Source organism: Camelus bactrianus, chromosome 7 (assembly GCF_048773025.1).
Source record: "Camelus bactrianus isolate YW-2024 breed Bactrian camel chromosome 7, ASM4877302v1, whole genome shotgun sequence".
Lineage (NCBI taxonomy): Eukaryota > Metazoa > Chordata > Mammalia > Artiodactyla > Camelidae > Camelus > Camelus bactrianus.
This window is the reverse complement of record NC_133545.1, coordinates 35,790,958-35,808,636: the sequence shown is the minus strand read 5'-3', so window position 1 is coordinate 35,808,636 and position 17,679 is coordinate 35,790,958. Positions and strand designations below refer to the sequence as shown.

Below are 17,679 nucleotides of genomic sequence, written 5' to 3'. Positions count from 1 at the left end.
GGCTCCCAGAGGAGGTGACTACTGAGTTGGGTGGTGACCAGGGGGAGCTGTGGGTTCAGGGCGCTTCACTCTCTCTTCTCGCCACCCAAATGCTTGATGGCTTTTCTGTGACTTGTTTTCTGCCCTCAGTTTGCCCTTAATATTCATTTCAACCTGATTTCACCTGAAAAGGAACTCTGGGCTCTTACATTCACCAGGAAACAGCCATGAGCCCTCTCTTTCCCTCACGATGGGTTTCTGAGCAGAATTTTGAGAGGGCACCAGAGAATGGGGGAGGTAAAGGAAATGCCCCCCAAAGCAACCCTCCTGGTATCCCTGGCCCTTTCTGTCCCTGGACACAAGCCCACACTGTGGTAACTATGCACTGGCTCTCCCTGGACAGTGCGCTTGGTCTCCTGCTCCAGACAGCGAGTTAACGAATCCATGGAAGTGCTTCTCACCCTCTTCTCATCCCGCCAGGCTTCCCCAGCCCCTCCCTGCCTCACAGCCTCATGCAGGACTTATATAAAAAGATTCTTATTAAATGGTGATAAAATGAAAAGTAAAATATCAGAGACAGAGGGAGTCAGCCACAGATCTGAGAAAACAGCTGCATGTGCAAGGATTCGGAAATGAATGAGAAGAAACTCAAAGGATTTAGAATACATTTCAGGTGCACTGGAAGAAAATCCCGCCGGTAACAGAAGAACAGGTCCAAGTCAAAACCCAGGCAATAAAGAGATTCCATCCTCTATTGGCGGCCTGATGATGTTTTACCTTGGGGTTTATAATTCTTTTTCCACTCCTTGGAACTTTCTAGGACGATGCTTCTCAAAGTGGAGTCGGGACCACTTGCATCAGAATCACCTGAAGGACTTGTTAAAATGCAGTTTCTGGGTCCCCAGCGATCCTTAGGCCTTTTGAAGTCTGTGAACCACAGAACTGAGTCCTTTATTATTCTTAAATGGTTGCAATACCCATGCTAAATCACTCAGTGAAATTGCTATTTAAAATCTGAAGGAGACACTAGTGGCTCAATTGATTCTTTTAGAAATCGTTAAGATTCTGAAAGTAGTAAAAGTACAGTCACATTGTGACCGATTTTAAATGATGTAAAAGTTACACACTGAAGTCAGAAAGATCTTTGCTACATGTGATCACATCACTCTCTCGGGTAAAACACTTCAGTGATTTTCCACTGTGCTTTTGATAAAAGCCCACGATCCCAGGGAGCCTCCTCCCACGTCTCATCCAGGCCTGGCGTGTTCCCTGACAGGCATGCTGGTCTTCAGTTTCTTCCACATCCAAGCCCGCCCTTCACATGACCTTCACATATGCTAGCCATCCGCAGGGACTCTTCTTTACCCAGTAAAATCCCTTCTTCCTCTTCCCAGATCTCCCTGACTGTATTAATCCCCCTGCCGTAGGCCCTTCCAGCATCAGCCCCTTTCCCCGAACGCCCTTGGCATTTTAAATGTCACAATTATTTGTGTGATCCTTTGATTAATGTGCATTTCCCCCACTAGTGTCTAAGCAGCCCATGACATCAGCCACAGGTCTATTTGTTTTCACTAGGAAGGAGACTCACCATTGTTTATACATCACCCAGCACACCCATGGTACATAGCAGGTGCTCAATAAATATTTGTGGATGAACAAATGAATTAAAGAGTATTTCAAAAGCAAACAGTGGAGGCAAATGCAGATCCACAGTAGCCACCAAGAATTTAAAATACACTCTGGTCTTTCTCCTTAAAAGTTGAAGGTTCCAGAGTCTAAAGCCTTGTGGCAGTTTCCCCTCCCTTGTATGTGTTACTAGATACCTTCTTTTGCATTTATCACTTCAAATGGATGAGCCTAATGCAATTCCTGGATTTTGACAGAAGAGTGAAATTCAACATTAAAAACTGCTATGACGCCATTTCTCTGGGCCACGTGTTGATCTGGTTATGAAAAATTACCCTAAAGCCTGTTTATTGTCTGAAAGACATATGTTGAAATAAAAACAGACCTAGGGTTTTCATGATGGCTTACTTCTTACATTTTTGTACACCCTCGTGCGTCTTATTCTCAGCTCCAGGCGCCTATTCTCAGACTGTTTCCCAGCACTTTCAAATGCTAGAATTGTTAGCAGCATATTTGAATGATTTCAAATGGCCCTAAACAAGTCAGCAATAATTACAACACAATTTCTACTTCAGTGGAAACATGTTTTAGGGGTATAAACATGAATCCACCATTCCTACCCTCTTTTCTCTGCCATTTTGCCAGCAATTGGCCCAGGCTCAGGCAATGAATCCTTTGCTGCCCTGACTGTGCTCTTTTCCAGGCTTCTGAAACAAAGCTCTCACAGCAAATCGTTCCTCATCCTTCACCAAGGAGCAGGACCGCTCAACACAAATGTTCCAATGTAATGGGTGCAACTGAGGCAAAAATGAATTGGACATATCGATGGAGACTTGGCAGCAAGAAAGTGTAGCGTCTGGTGAGCAGTAGAAAATTCCTGGTTTTCAAAAGAAGAGTGAAATTCTACATTACAACTGCTATTATGCCATTTCTCTGGGCTTTACAGTGATCTGGGCAGCCAGCCTCCCTGACACATACATTTCCTCATCTGTAAAATGGGTACAAGGTGAATTAATATGTTTGAATCACTGTTAACCTGACATATATTTTGTTGTGGATATAATTCTCCAGCAACTTACTCTAAATCTATACTTCACCATATAAATCCTTCTTACGGGTCTTTAAACATTTATTTAACACTGGGTCCTATTTAAAGTTCTACACAAATCCTAATAGTAGGAAGGCACTGCCACACAACTGACAATCCAGCAGCTCGACAATCCATACTTATCACCCTACCTGGGAGAAGAGAGAGGGACTGGAAGTCCTATTCTACACTGCAGAGAGTGTGTAATTTGTCAGGTGCCGAACGAGAGTTAATCATAGTGATTAGGTAAGTGACTTTCATGACTATGGTGTGGTGTGGGGACTGTCCTTCTCAAAGCCCAAGTTTGGAGAAGCCATTTCCATTTGGCACATTTCTCTTCCACACCCACACTTCAAGCAGTCTACACTGAGGTCTATTTTTTTTTCCAGCCCACTCCATAAAAGCCATTACCAAGTGACGAGGACATGAGCTACTGCTTAATGAGCTGGTGAGCCTGTCAGCGAGTTGCTGCCTTCCTGAAGGAACATAAAGTAGAAAAGGCTTCCAAGCACACTGGCAGTGGCCAGAGAGAATGAGTGGAAATAGAAACAGGTGGCTTCTGCTTAGACGACCATAAAATGAACTGTCCAACCTGGGACGCTTTTGAAAGGGAAAGTTGGTGCAATTAATCATGCCGGGACAACGAATCGAGCTATACTGGGTCTGTACACTCGGGACTACAGACATCCTACGTTTATTTGTCTATTTTTTTTATCTCCAGAATATTTTCTAATCTCGTTTACAGGCTCAGATTAAACAAGAAAAATGAACACTTTACTACCACCCACCTGCCAATGAACATTTCCACATTCCCCTACTTTTGGGAGGTTCCAAATGATTCAGAAAAGGACATTTACAAAGTGCTATTGGAACCACTGAGCTAAGTCCTGGACATGCAACATAACCACATGAGACCCAGTTCAACTGAATCAAATGCTCCTCCACTATTGCTCCACAAACTGGGGGTTTCTGACCGGGCTCCAGTCCACACTGGACAAGTGCTAACAGCTCCCAGGAGGGTGGATTCAAGGAAAGGGAAAGACTCCCAATTAGCAACCTCCATTTTCTCTACTCGAAGTAAAATAATAATAAAATAAGACAGTAAAAGCCCAGGTAAGTTGTCAGTGAATGGGGAGGGGGGTGGAGATCTATTTACGAGAGCCTTTATTTGAGGACCCCACTTCGCTAACATGATCCATTACATAACGTCAGTTCTTTTAATTCACTATGGATGGTAGTTTTCCCTGACCTGTATTTCAGCAGTTTACTTCTCCTGTACTCTTGAAGAAAACATACATAAATCAAACAGTCTAATAAAGATTTTAGGAGTAATTCCCCAAGCTACTTAAAGAAGATAAAATAATAAATGTATGTCTTTAAATTATTTTACCAAGATATTTGAATTTAAAAATGAATCAAAACTACTGAATTAATACTAATAGCATCCACAATAATAGCAAATCCAACCCAATGCCTTTGAGGTGCCTACTTTACAATTATTATTATATTTAATTACCTCAGCAACCCTAAGAGGTAGAGACTTACGTTATACCCATTTGAAAGATGTAAAAACTGATGCTGAGAAAGGTAATCAACTTAAACCAAATCAACCAGCCAAGAGAATAAAAAAGATACTTGGACCCTCAACCAACAAGTATGTATTTATTTAGCTTTAAACCTCAAAGACTCCTATGTTTCCCTTTTTCTCCCAAATCCCATCAGTCACCAACTCCTTTATTTTCATCAAAGTCAATATCCTTTCCTTCTGGCTTGAATCCAGTTGGTGGGGGTTGCTGGCCTCTAGAAGTTGTCTCTTTAAAGAAACTGGATTGGCCCACTACTCAGACTTGAAGGTGGGGACAGAGAGACTGATCTGTTTTCAAGTTGCTTTGACACAGCAAGCGCACTGCTTTATTTATTCATTTGACCAGGATTGCATGTTTATTCAGGTAGGCCTAGAAGGAAGGGGCTTCCAGCTTCCATCTTTCTTCGGCACCTTCCTCCTGCTGTATCATCTAATTTATCTTCCATGTGGCCTTGGGAGTTATATTTCTCATTGAATTCCAACTGTATCTTCTCCTTGCCTAAAATCCTTTGGTATTCCTTTCCCCCTACTCCAAATGCCCAGCTCCTGTTACAGCTGACCCAAATCCTCTTCCAAACTTTCTCCCCTCTACCCAGATGGCTGTATTCCCTGGACAAGTCAGGTTCTTTCTTTTAACGCTCAGCTTTCCATATCCTTCTCAAAGTCACTTCATTGTGAATTCCTTCCTCTGTGATCTGCATACACTCTGAACACACATTTATCACACTCTATTATGACTCTCTATTGATAGATCTGTCTCCCATACAGCCCCCCCTCCCTACACTGTTCACATGAAGTGGGTCTTATAATGCCCAGCAAGAGTCTTGACTACAGGACAAAATGTGATCAAAATGGCTGCCCAATGAATGAATGAATGAGTGCAGTATTATGGCAGGTGCTTTAAGCACAGTATATTTCAGTTTAAAAATATTTATACACATTTTAATTATAAGCCACACACTTATTTTATCAACATACTGCAATTAATAAATAGATCTGTATTGTGCTTCTCTCATATTAATCCAGGCAAATGTTTCTCAAAACTCTCAACTGAAGAATAGATGGTAATTGAGTAAGTAGTTCTAAGGAGTTGAAGTCACTTCCTGGTAGTAAAGTAAGTCTAAGGATGATAGAAAACATATTCATTTTTTGATAAAAGTTTTGATTTAATGTGATTTATACTGACTTGCTATTAAAGTGACAGGCACTGGAGAAAACAGGATTTAGCAGGTGATATAATAGTTTCTTTGCTCCTAAAGCTCTTTCAATATTAGAAGAGCTGCATGGATGAGCGTGTATGTGTGTTTCTCTCTAAAACACACACAGATATACACAACACATCAACTATTTTGTGTATCAAAGAATCAGTCCTATTCTTCCAAATCTAAATCTTTGAATACTTGGTCACTTTTACGCAGTGGCCCACAGTTGGAATAACTGGGGCACGAGGTCCTCTATAAAAATGCTATGAAAATGATGGGGCGGAGCAGCGGTGGGGGTGGGCAGGAGTCAAGTGAAAACCAGCCTTACTGAGTGTTACTGGAATTCACTCTTCACTGGGCCAAAAATACGCAATCTAACCGAAGTCCCTCTACTGGCTCTTCCTCCCAAGCCACATGCCTTCTGGGGGCCAAGGGCAAAGCTAGCTGTGGCTCTGCATTTGGATTAAGGAGCCTGAAAACAGAAAAAAAAAATTATTTTGAAATGCATTACCCTTCAAAATTAAGGGTAATTGTGTGTAGCAGCCTGGAAAATATAGCTCATCCAGGACTGCTCAGCCACAGAAGCCCACAGCACAAAACGCTGGCTTTCTGAATGTAATCGCAAACTAAGAAAAAAAAAGGCACAAAGGGCGGAAGGAAGGGTGGAGGTTTGCTATAGGGCTGTGACTTATAAGAAGGAGGCTGCCTGGAGGAAACACAGCCAGTACACAAACCGGCAGCATTTCTACATGGCTTAAGCCGCTAGATGCTGCACTGCTCCAGCAGCCGAGCAGTGAAGGTAAATAAAAGGCTGACAGATAATTACATAAGAAAACAAATGTGGCAAGATTAGGATAGAAATCTAATGGACGCAGTGGAAAAGGACCCCACGTACGGCAGTACCTTAAAGTAACGCCCTGGTCACACTAATGGAACATCAATATCTATTACTATATCCATTACACTAGCCAAAGGTGTATTTTACAAGCGGAGGAGGCATGTCACCCCTTTAACTCATTCCCACACAGACATTTCCTTCATCTTGTGACAGAGCCCTCGGAACGAGCCCACCTGAGCTTGGTGACCACCTTCCTCGTTTCATTGATCTTATTCCCATTATGTGGAGGTTACAGTCAATGCAGTAACCAGTGGCCAGAATCCAAGACCCTGTGAGGAAACCAAGACGTTCAAATCACTAGCGACAGTTTTTTTCAGCCAGAGGGTGCCAGGAAGAAACATGCCCGATATTCAGACTAGAAACCAATTTGGGATAGGAAGACAATTGCAATTATGGGGGGAAAGGAAGCTAGAGAGGAAATCTGGAGAGCAAGAGGAAATAAATGAACATAAAGGGTAAGACCACCCATCTCTGATTACACGACTTTAGGGTCAAAGGAATAGCCAGTATATAGAAAACTGGGGCACTTACAACTGCTGTCAAGATAAACCACAAGGTCCTACTGTACAGCACAGGGAACTATATTCAATACCTTATAATGGCCTATAATGAAAAGGAATGTGAAAAGGAATATATATATATATATATATATATATATGTACATATATATATATATATGTATAAATGAATTGCTACGCTGTACATCAGAAATTAACACAGTATATACTGACTACACTTCAATTTAAAAACGTCTGATCTGTCTGATAGCGCACAATTGGATTAATTTATGCAAGAAAACAAAACATTGGCTCTTAATAGGGAAAGAGGGGTTGGCAATTGGCAACGCTTAGAGATACTTTTGGTGGTCACAGCTGGGTGCTGCGACTGGCATCTGCTGGGTCGGAGAAGCTAGTAAACATCCCACAATGCACAGGGCAGCCCCCACATCAAAGGATTATCCAGCCTCAAGTATCAACAGTGCTGAGGTTGAGACTGTCTGATATAAGGGTTAACAGAGAATGGGCAGTAGTCTGCAGGTAGAGAAAGAAGAGAATCAGTAGCATCTGCATCACCCAAGGGAGAACCCATTCTGGTTAAAGACTCCAGCCTCTGGTTCCCTTAATTGGTATTAACCTACGGGGCAGGACAACCAGCAAAAATCATAACTAGGTGGAAAATACTCTGTTAAATGTATTCCCTCCCTGCAATTAGTCCCCCCCACCACCACCACCAGTTGGTCCCATGCTTTTGCTTTACCCATGACTCATCCACAGAGAAAAGAAAAATGCTGGCTAAAGAATTTGTCTATTCCTCTTAGCAAACATTGGTCTCATTTTTGAATAATGGATTGCACTCTGGTGTATATGCTTCAATTATCAGAGCTCAGGTGACGGGCAGATCCTGAGAGAAGGATCACTGACTCCCAGGACTAAAGAGGTCAGCTTTGGGATGTGATATCCAAAAGGAGGCACTAACTCTGAAAAACTTGCCCTCAGGGGTGGCAGGCACATCGCTAGGTGCCATGGCAACCCAGGGCATATCCATCAGAACCCAGGGCACTTCTACCATCAGACAAGAGTGAAGGGCCCCCTGGATGCTCTACAGTATAGCCCAGCGTGGGGGTCCTGGCCTCAGACCAGGCTAGTCTAAGAGAACCGACAAGAAGAAGAAGTAATCAACACAGACATCGTGGGGCATGGGAAAGAACCGGCAGTGGAAAAAGAGTCACAACAGCTGGATGTAGGCTCAGGTCTACTCTCCAAATACGCCAGCGACATTTCATTTCTCCAAGCCACATCTATAAAGTGGGGCAACAATACGAGACTGGATATTCCCCATCATTTCCAAAGTAGCATTCCAGGAGGAAGCCAGTCAGCTGTCCAAACAAGGAGGAAAATGTTGCGTGGAACCTGTGACTCAAAGCCCAATGGAGAAACACTCATTCAGGGCTGACTTTATCCTGGTGCCCTCAAACCACTGCTCCTCATCCAGCAAGGACAACCCACCCGACCAATACACATAGCAGTCCTGGAGTCCAGCAAGTAGTACATTTTCCAGTGTTTTCTACTGAGACAAGCTTCATTTGCCAGCATTAACTGTTAGAACTAAAACGGCCAAGACTATAGCTTCAATTCCTAAAACTGAGGTTCCAATAATAATCTTGCTCAGATTCTGGAAATCAGTGTTTGCGGGGGCCTAGAACACTGACTAGTGCATCATCTCCTTCTATTTATACATGTGACTAATTTCTCCACTCAGCACTATGCCAGGTTGCTACTTGGCTGATGCTGTTTGAGGAGCTAGCATTCCTTCTCGCACGTGGATTCCTAAGGGGTACTTGGCTGTTCACCTCACCTTAGCCCCATGACAAAATCCTGCTCAAACTGACCTGCACTTATCCTGTGAAAGTTCAGGAAACATAGTACTAAGTTGCAAGTTAATCGTGGATCATAAGAGTGATTTGAGGGCTCTGGTTCTGGCTACCACGCAGAAGTCCCAGTTGCTAACAGACAACCTAAACCATCCAGAGAACTGAAAACTGCAACCCATGTGTGCACTGTGCTTGCAGGCTGGCTTTGAGATACCTAAAAATGCTGTGCTAGGTGTATTCAAAGGTTTTCCTGGGCCACCCAAATTTCACGGGAGCCACATTCTGTCCCCTGGGTGGCAGATCTTCAAAATCATGACATTTTGGACAGTGCTGAAGTTCTTAACCTTTCTTCTTTGGTAGGCCAGTCCCAAGCCCTGGTCAGCTAAGAAGCTTAATCTAATTACATATCACAGCAGTGTGGCTGCCACCAGAAGAGATTATTACTGTCTTTGCAAACCTCCGAAAGTAATTAAAATCATGGATACGGGGGACTGTGAGGCAGAAAATATGAAAGGAAAAGTTCCACGGAGCAAAGTTCCAAAGAGCTCAAAAGGCTAAAGACCTCAAAACCACTAAACTAAAACCTAGCCAGGAAAGAGTATTTTCAGTTATTTTTTTCTGAGTAAAGTTAAAGAGTTATTGCCGATAATCTGCTGCCTCTCCATATCACTAGCCTGAGAAACTTACACTCGGATCTCCAGCTTCGCCAAGATGGCAGCGTCAGGGCCGAGCAGACCATCAAGTTCTACAAACAGCAGTATTTTAAAAGTTAGGTCAATGGCTGATGCTATTACTGCATCTGATTCAACATTTGGAAATAGCATCTTTTGCAGGAGACTAAACCAATAGCATTTTGTAAGGGTAGGGGTGGGTGCCCTCAAAGTCTGACCCTCCAAACCACTTCCATCAGAAACCCCGGCATAAAGTTTAAAGTGTACACTCCTAGGGCCTCCAGAATTATTAAAACAGACTTTTATTCATCACAACCCACATTAAGCCATACATTTGACAATAAGATTTGGTGTCTGTTTGGTAAAACACTCTTTTTCACTGTACTCTCTTCTATTTCATGTTTTCAGCTGCTAGTCTGAACCTAACAAATCGATACCATGACCCATTCCTGGTTGCAACCCTAAGCTTCAAAAACACCAGACTAGTTGACTAAAGAAGCAGAACTGGAGTTGCATAGCTAGTAGCAAACACTTGACGCTTTGTGATGTCGAGAGGGTTTAGTAATTCCCCACCTTTTCTTAGTTCAACAGAGGGAACGTCTTATATGCCAACCTATCTACTTGGTTGGTTTCAGGCATTAAAGAGTGGCTTCAGACTTCAGTTACAAACCTTAAGGGTACCCACAGTCTTAGTTCTGGGCAGGAAATGTCCTCCATGGGAATGATTACCTCTAAACCTTCAGGGTTAAGAAAGATGGTAATGTCAGCAAAGTGTGTGCTCAGAGCCCCTAGGCACGCCCCCAGCCACATCCTCTCTACAAGGGCTTCAAAGCACTCCCTTTTTCCACCTCTCCCCACCCATTCACACCAAACACCCAAAGGGGGTAAATTAATTTAATATACTCAAATATTGCCCTATCCCAATACTGTAATTTAATAAATGTTTGTGATTCAGCAGGACTATAGAAGCCCCTACTGTTTTCTCTCATTTTTTTTCTCCTGGGCATTTCTCATCCCTCTTCTCCCCAGTATTTGCCACCCAGCTCCTTTCTGTCTCCCTCTCCTTCCTCCCTTACCTCCTCTCCTCCTCTGCCTTCACTCTTATCTGCTGGGAGAGTGGAATGGGATACAGTGGAAGTCTCTCTACTCACAGCAATGCCCGTCTTCCTAGAAGAGTATTTCTTCGGCTAACACACACTTTAAAAAGACATTCTCCAAGGAGAGTGATCTGGAGCAGTTATGCCTTATTAATAAATTGTACTGATTTTCCACTTTCCCAGGGAACTGCCTCTCAGTTCCTTTCTTCGGGCTGAAATTCTAAGAGAGTGAAAAAGGATGTGTAAGAAATGTGCCTGGGCTTGGGGAGAAGACAGAGAGGAAAAAGCAACAGACTGTTACCTGGGCTTCGTGCTGCTGATGCTGCAATATTTTACAGTATAGTTTCCTGGGGAGCCTCTCCCATAAAGGCATATCTTAATCAGTCAACAAGGATTTATTGAGCACCTCCTTTGTGGGAATCATCCCACGTTCTGGATGTATAAACAAGACAAGTTTCTGACCTTCGTGGAACTTCCATTCTAATGGGAGAGATAGACAATAATCAAATAAACAAATGAATGTATAATGCCGGGGGGTAATAAGTTTTAAAAGGAAAAACTAAGTGACTTAAGAGGACCAGGGAGTGTGGCTGGTTGTTATTTTATATGAGGTAGTCAGGGAAGTCTTCCTGTAAGCTGACTGGGCAGAGACCTGAAGGAAGCAAGAGAGTGAGCCATCTGGATAAGAGGGGAAAGCCCCTTTAGCAAAAAGAATAATATGTGCAAAGGCCCTGGGAGAGAATTTGGTGAAAAGGAAGAATGTAAGGCAGTGAGAGTGGCTATAGACAAGAAGGGCAGAGAGGTGAGACAAGGGAAGAGGGGAGGGGACGGATATGGCCATTAATAGGATCACCCATCCTGTAGCCCAGTGACTGCTCCAGGTCCTGAATTCCACCAGACTCAAGTCTGGGCCAGCCTCCTAGTCTGCCCCTCCCTGACACCTACCAAGCTTCTTCCCCAGTTCCCTTCCTGCCTAACACCATCCTCCCTGCAGAGTTCCAACACTCCAGGTCATTCCCTCACAATTTCTCCAAAGAACCACCAGTCCACCTCACTAAAAGCAAAACAAAACTGAGTAACCAATGCAGTAAGAAAGCAACATGCACATTTAAACACAGCCCTGAAGAGATAAGAAATGTACATGTAAAGAACAGGTTCAAAAAGTCAGCTATAAGAAAAAAAGTCTGCTACTTGAGGTCAGGGGATCTGACCTTCGAACTTAACAGTCCCCACTTCCGTAAACTGGGGGGTAATAAACCTTGAAACAACCTTGGGAAGGAGGTACGGAGGTGAGAGAATACGGAAAACCATGACCAGAGGAGGCCCTCAATAATGGCTTCCATCTACGTGAACCTGAGAGGTGTTAGGCCCCTCTAGTTCCCAAAGTTACCTTCAAAGTGTTAATAAATAAATACAGGTCATTAATTACTTTTATTTAATAGGCAAAACAACAACAGCAACTCGGAAATTCTTCCACTGCCCCAACCACACCACTCCCAAGTCACTGGGGGGCGGTAAATGGGGAACCAGCGGCTTCTGTCTCCAGAGGCTAAAACCCTTGCCATAGGTTCTCTGAAATCTTAAATACAATGAGCCAGGTCTGCATCATTTATGGCCAATGATGTTAGCGGGCCCAAGGACTGGCGCACAGGGCATCACAAAACATGCTCCGCGAGTCTCAGGAGCTGTCCGGGGCCACCAGAGTGGGGTCGCTACGGGGGACCAAGCCCTGCGGCTTTAGGTCAACGCAGGTCCCGCCGCCCACAACCCCTGCCCAGACATGCCAACTTCAAACAGTCCCTAGGCAGGAGAGGGTCACTCGGCGAGGAGGAGAGTCTAGGGCTCCAGAGCCCCTCGCGGTCACACAGACTCATACACAAACACACACACGCTCGCCACCCTCGCGCGCGCCCGCGACACCGCACGGACTTCCCAACCCGAAATACGCGCGCACCCCTGGGCCAGCTGAGTTCTGTATTTCCTCTTCCTCAAAGCTACTCTTGCGTTCTCAGCTACCCCTCTCTGCTCGGATTCCAGGACCCCCAAAGCTCGGCTGCCCTTGCTCCCTGAAAGCGCGCCCGGTGCGCCCCCTCTCTGATGCCGGGATCATCCATCGCAGCCCCTTACCTCCTTTCCTAGTCCCAGCCGGGACTTCGGCGTGTCCCCGGGAGGCGGGTATTTACTAACAGCCGCCTGGGTTGTTGGGCAGCTCCCAACTGCCCCAACCGCCCCCTCCAGTCCCTCCGGGCCCTCCTCCCCTCTAGCCTATCACCGCCCCCTCCCAGGAGCGCGCTCGCGGGGGATTCCCTCCCATCTGCGAGCGCCGGAGGAAAGCCGGCAGTTCGAGCCGCCAGTCCCTTCTCCTGCGCAGCCTCTCCGGTCTCCAAGCCCCCAGTTCCACACTCTCCCCGTCCCCAATCCCTCAGCGCCGGCAGCGCAGCCCTCGGTGGGCCCCCTTCCAGCCTGCCCTGGCCGAAACGTTTCCGCGGGTTGCCGGGCCCCGGGCCCTGGGCTCCATCCTCCGCGCTCCCCCTCCTCTTCCCTTCCCCCTCCCACCGCCCCCTCTGCCCTGACTTCCCCAACCGCGGAGTGCCGCGGAGTGCCTCGGCGCGCCCGCAGCCCTCACCCACAGAGCCCCGCGGCCACCTCCGCCCGCGCCGCGGCGCCCCCAGGGAGGAAACAAAAGTGTCTCCGCGGCGCCCAGAGTCCCCCGGAGCAGGACGCCTCCTCCTTGCCCCAGCCCCAGCTCCCGCCTCGGCCGCGCTGAGGTCAGCGAGTCAAGGCGCCGCGCCAGCCCAGGAAACTTTACGAACCTGCCCGGGGTCGCAGGACAGCGGTGGCGGCGGCGAGGGTTCCCAGCGATAAGAGCTCTGGAGACCCCGCGACCACTGACGGAGGGCCGGAGGGTCTGTCGCCCAGCTTGGTGCCCCGGCGGCGTGAGTGGCTCTGCCTCTATCCCTTGCCCATCCTCACCCGTTCTCGCTCGCCCGAGCACACGCACTTACACTCCCGGTCGGCCGGCTGCTGCGCCGCCGGCTGCCGCTGCTCTCACTTCCTCTTCCTTCCTCCTGCTGGCCAGAGACACATTTTGCATCTGCAAGGCATCCCGAGATCAGCCGCGAACTCTCCTCCCCAGCGGACGCTGCGGAGTGGCCGCCGTCGCCCCCCGGCACCTGCACCCGGACACGCGTGCTTGGCGCGTTCTCCTCCAGCCGGCGCTCTGGTGTCTCTGCCCACTGCTCTTTGCCGGGGGCAGTGGGGGTGCCCACGACTTTTTGAAGTCCCCCTACTTAAAAAAGAAGAAAATGTCAAACACCGTGCACGCCTCAGAACTGCTATAAATAATATGTGTACTGAGCATGACTTCTTGGATGAGCTCACACGAGGCGATTTGCAGGCACTAATTAACTCCAGCACCCTCATAGCGCCACCTCCGGGAGGCCGAGAGTGCGTGGCATCTTTTTATAAGCTTTCATTTTTGGCAGCTGGCTTGGAATTCTGAGGGGAAACTTCGGTGGGCTGTTCTAAAGCTACTTTAAGAGGCTGGTGTGTTTGTTTTGACGTTCCGCCTCGACTCTTGGACAGCGCGGCAAAAATAACAAGAGAACGTTTCCTCCTCCTCACAGTCACCTGTGCATTTACCAACTACTAGATTTATTTCTAATCAGTTATGCCAGGGACTCCCTAATTTTGCATAACTTGCTGAAAGCAGGATGTTCCACCTCCAGTTTGGTATTTAGAGTCTATTATTTAATTCATGCAACCTGTTCCAGTCCTTTTCAAAGCAGAAATCAAACACTTTAACTCGAAGAGTAGCTGCCAGGAGAGAAAAGACAATTGTTGGAAGGTTGCAGGAGAGACACCACAAATACCTACGCTGGCTCTACTAGAAGAGGCAAAGGCAGTTGCTATGCATTCCCTTCAAATCGGCAAAGGAGGTAAGTCAGGGGCAGGGAGGCATTAGAATGTAAGGTGAAAACAGAGCTCTTCCAGCCCCGAAGATTTCAGTTTTAACCCTGTGCAGACTGTCTATTAGCAATCACGAACCCTAAGCAGCTACTGAACACTTGAAATGTGGCTACTGCTGAGATGTTCTGTAAGGATAAGACAGACACTAGATTCCGTGTGAAAACCAGAATGTAAAATAACTTGTTAATAATTTCAGTGGTGATTACATCATTCAACAAATGGTGATAATTTAGATGTAATGACTCAATTGGGTTAATGTATTGGGTTAAAGAATAAATGTATAATATATAAACTAATTTAAACTAATTCCACAGGTTTCTTTTTACGTTTTTAATGTGACTGTTAGAAAAAGTAAGATTACATACGGGGTTCTCGTTAGTGGCTCACATTATATTTCTAATGAACAGCCCTGATCTGACCCCCTGTTAAATGCATAACCCCAGGAGGGAGGCAGTATTAGTGGCAGGAATACTTGGGTGCAGATCATTATAAACCAATAACTTAAAACAGGATGATTCCAGGAAAGTAATTTCACTTCTTTATTTCCTCATCTGTAAAACAGTAATGATACAATAATAACACTCAACAGGGCAGCTATCAAATGAGGTAATTTAATAAGCAGTCAGTAAATGGAGCCTTTACTAATGATGCTGAGACGCTTGTAATGATAAGTATGAATTTGATCCACAACTTTCCAGCTCAGGCATATGAAGGCCTTAACTTCAGTGCAGACACCACGGGTACTCAGTAAATGTTAGCTGTCATAATTGTTCCAAGAGCAGACAGGTAAATTCGTGTCCCCACCTTGCACAGCAATTAGACAAATCTACCTCCTGGAACCTTTGGTCCCAGCTCTGCCCTCTGCAGTTAACTTGGAGTAAGTCACATCGTTCTTACAGGAGATAACCTTTCAGATCATTGAAGATAGTCCTACAATTCTGTCTAAACCTTCTTTTCTGAGGATTAAACAGTCTCAGTTACTCTAACTCCTTTTCATTTGATATGGCTTCAAATCTCTCTGACCTCTTTTTAAAGGACATTTATCTCTGCTCTTAAAAAAAATAGTTGCCATTATAAATTAACTATCTAACCATTAAAAACAATTCACATAGCCTAAGCTCTCTTGTCAACTATTTTTCAGTTACATCTCACTGCTGATCCCAGTGCAAAGGGGGAAGACTGGAAATTCTTGTCTACATTATGGTTAGGACATGTCAGTGCTTATGAGGTTAGTCTTGGAAGCCAAAGTCTCTGGTCTCCCTTCTATAAGGCCCTTTGGGTTTAATTCAGGCATCCAGTATCTCCCCGTGTCTGCAGATTAGGTAACAACACCAGGGTCCTGGATGACACCCCACCAAGAAGCTCCCTCCGCCATGGTGGGGTTCAGCATTCTTTGGGTTTACCGGTTCATTCAGTTACCAATAACCCTCTTAACTGTGCACTTCCCAAGCCTTATGTTTCTAGTGTATTTGTAAAGATATCTTGGATGTGTCAAATGCCTTAGAGAAATCCACCTTCCCCCTGGGCTCAGCTGGTGGCCTGCGGTGGGCAGTCTGTGTAGACTAGGCAGTGGGGCGGTATCATGCAGAAGGACTCCATCTCTGGACTTGGTTGTTGGATATAGACTCCAGCATTGCCATTTACTAGCTGTATTACCCCATACAAGTGACAACTCATGGGCTAAAACCATACTTGGGAGGAGTGAGTGAGGATTAAACGAGTTAACATGGGAAAGCTCTGAGACCAGGACCTGGCATGTAGAAACACTCACCAAGTGTGAGCTTAGCTATTATTATCTGCAACAGTTCTCTAATCAACAGGTAAGGGCAACGTCTCCTCCCTTTTCCCCCCTTTCAGTTTCTACCCACAGAGGAGGGAAAGAGCTAGTACCATAACTCTGATTTTATCTCATCTCCTGGTCAGAGCCTGGGCAGTTCAATCATCAGGTCATGCTGTGGTAGAGAGGGGCGCCATTTATAGCACAGATCAGAATCCAAGCGCCACCCATCACGAGTACTTGCAGTAAGTCCACCTAGGCGGGGCTAGACTCTCTGGAGAGGGGCCAGCCTCATCTACATCTCAAGCAGTTAGGAAAGTGGACTCAGGGTCTCTCCTGCTGGACCACCTATCTCAGTTTCAGGATGGCTAGGAGAAAAGGAAGCAGGGCAGATAGCTGGCTAACGAACAAAATTCACTGAAGCCTCAAGTCTAAACTGCTTCCCCCAACCATGCTTACAAGGCAGCTGGCGTTGTTGATGGAGGGAGAGGTATTTGGGCAAATTTCCCAGATTTAATACCTTGATCCTGAATTTCCCACATCTTCATTCTTCCTTGTGTTTACAGAACTCCAAGATAAGAGGGATGAGTGTCCAAATGTCACTATGAAACCCCAAATTTCAAAAATGATCTGTTATTTTAACCAATGATGACTCATGTTGATCAACTCTAAGTGCTCACAAATATTCATTTCTAATTCATTAAAAAAAAAAACTTATTGGAATCCAAATGGGCCCTGTGCATTTAATAATGTATTTCATAATTTGCTTCAGAAGTCTGCCTCAAATCCGCCTCCACTTCCTTGATCTATAGCTTAAAGAATCTATTCTCTTTTCCTGTCTTAGAATCAGGCTCATGTTGGCTTGACTCCAGTCTTGAAACAGCTCTCGGGGTAGAGAGAGTGACCTCAGCTCCAGGAAGCTGCTGTATCAGAGATAACAAGGCCTGGGTAGCGGGCAGGCACTTGCAGTCCAGAGCCACTGGGGTCAGCCCTGGGACAAGCAGAGTGACAAGGAGGTCTGTCGTACAAGGGCCTTCCTTTTCTCCATCATTCGATAATTCAATGTGCACTGCGTGCCTTAAATGTGAGCTACTATGGGAGGAAAGGAGGCTGCAATGGTGAGCAGGAGAAACTTGGAGCGCCCCCTCCTGGAACTTCCAATCTAGTTAAGAAGACAGGCTTTAAATGAACGTAGTAACTGAAAGTTGCAGGAATATATGGAGGGAGGGATGCTGCTACCATCACCTGCAGCCTTGAGTGGAAACCTGAAGGCTGAGTGAATGTAAATTAGCTAGGACAAAGGAGGGGAAAGGAAGTGGCTGGAGTAACGGGGAGGGATTCTAGATCGAGAAAAGCAGTTTGTACAAAGGCCTGTAGAATACCAGTGCCGGCGAAAACTTTAAATTTCATTTGGTTG

At 45.7% G+C, this 17,679-nt stretch overlaps 2 protein-coding genes across 15 annotated transcripts in view; one reads left to right on the top strand and one right to left on the bottom strand.

The window, feature by feature from the left end:
* ELMO1 (engulfment and cell motility 1) overlaps window positions 1–13,654 on the bottom strand; it is a 491,764-nt gene extending 478,110 nt beyond the window's left edge. For 2 of the 6 annotated variants that reach the window (XM_010955408.3, XM_045516970.2), the window contains exon 1: window positions 13,330–13,647. The gene's annotated coding sequence lies outside the window, so the exon portion shown is untranslated. The other 4 variants (XM_045516965.2, XM_074367220.1, XM_010955409.3 and 1 more) reach the window with 4 other exon arrangements.
* A 431-nt stretch (window positions 13,655–14,085) lies between these two features.
* GPR141 (G protein-coupled receptor 141) overlaps window positions 14,086–17,679 on the top strand; it is a 169,145-nt gene continuing 165,551 nt past the window's right edge. For all 9 annotated transcript variants that reach the window (XR_012508117.1, XR_012508116.1, XR_012508115.1 and 6 more), the window contains exon 1: window positions 14,086–14,454. Coding sequence is in view for 2 of the 9 variants with exons in the window: in XM_074367229.1 (XP_074223330.1) it covers window positions 14,274–14,454 (181 nt within the window). In the remaining 7 variants the exon portion in view is untranslated. The remainder of the gene's footprint in view (window positions 14,455–17,679) is intronic.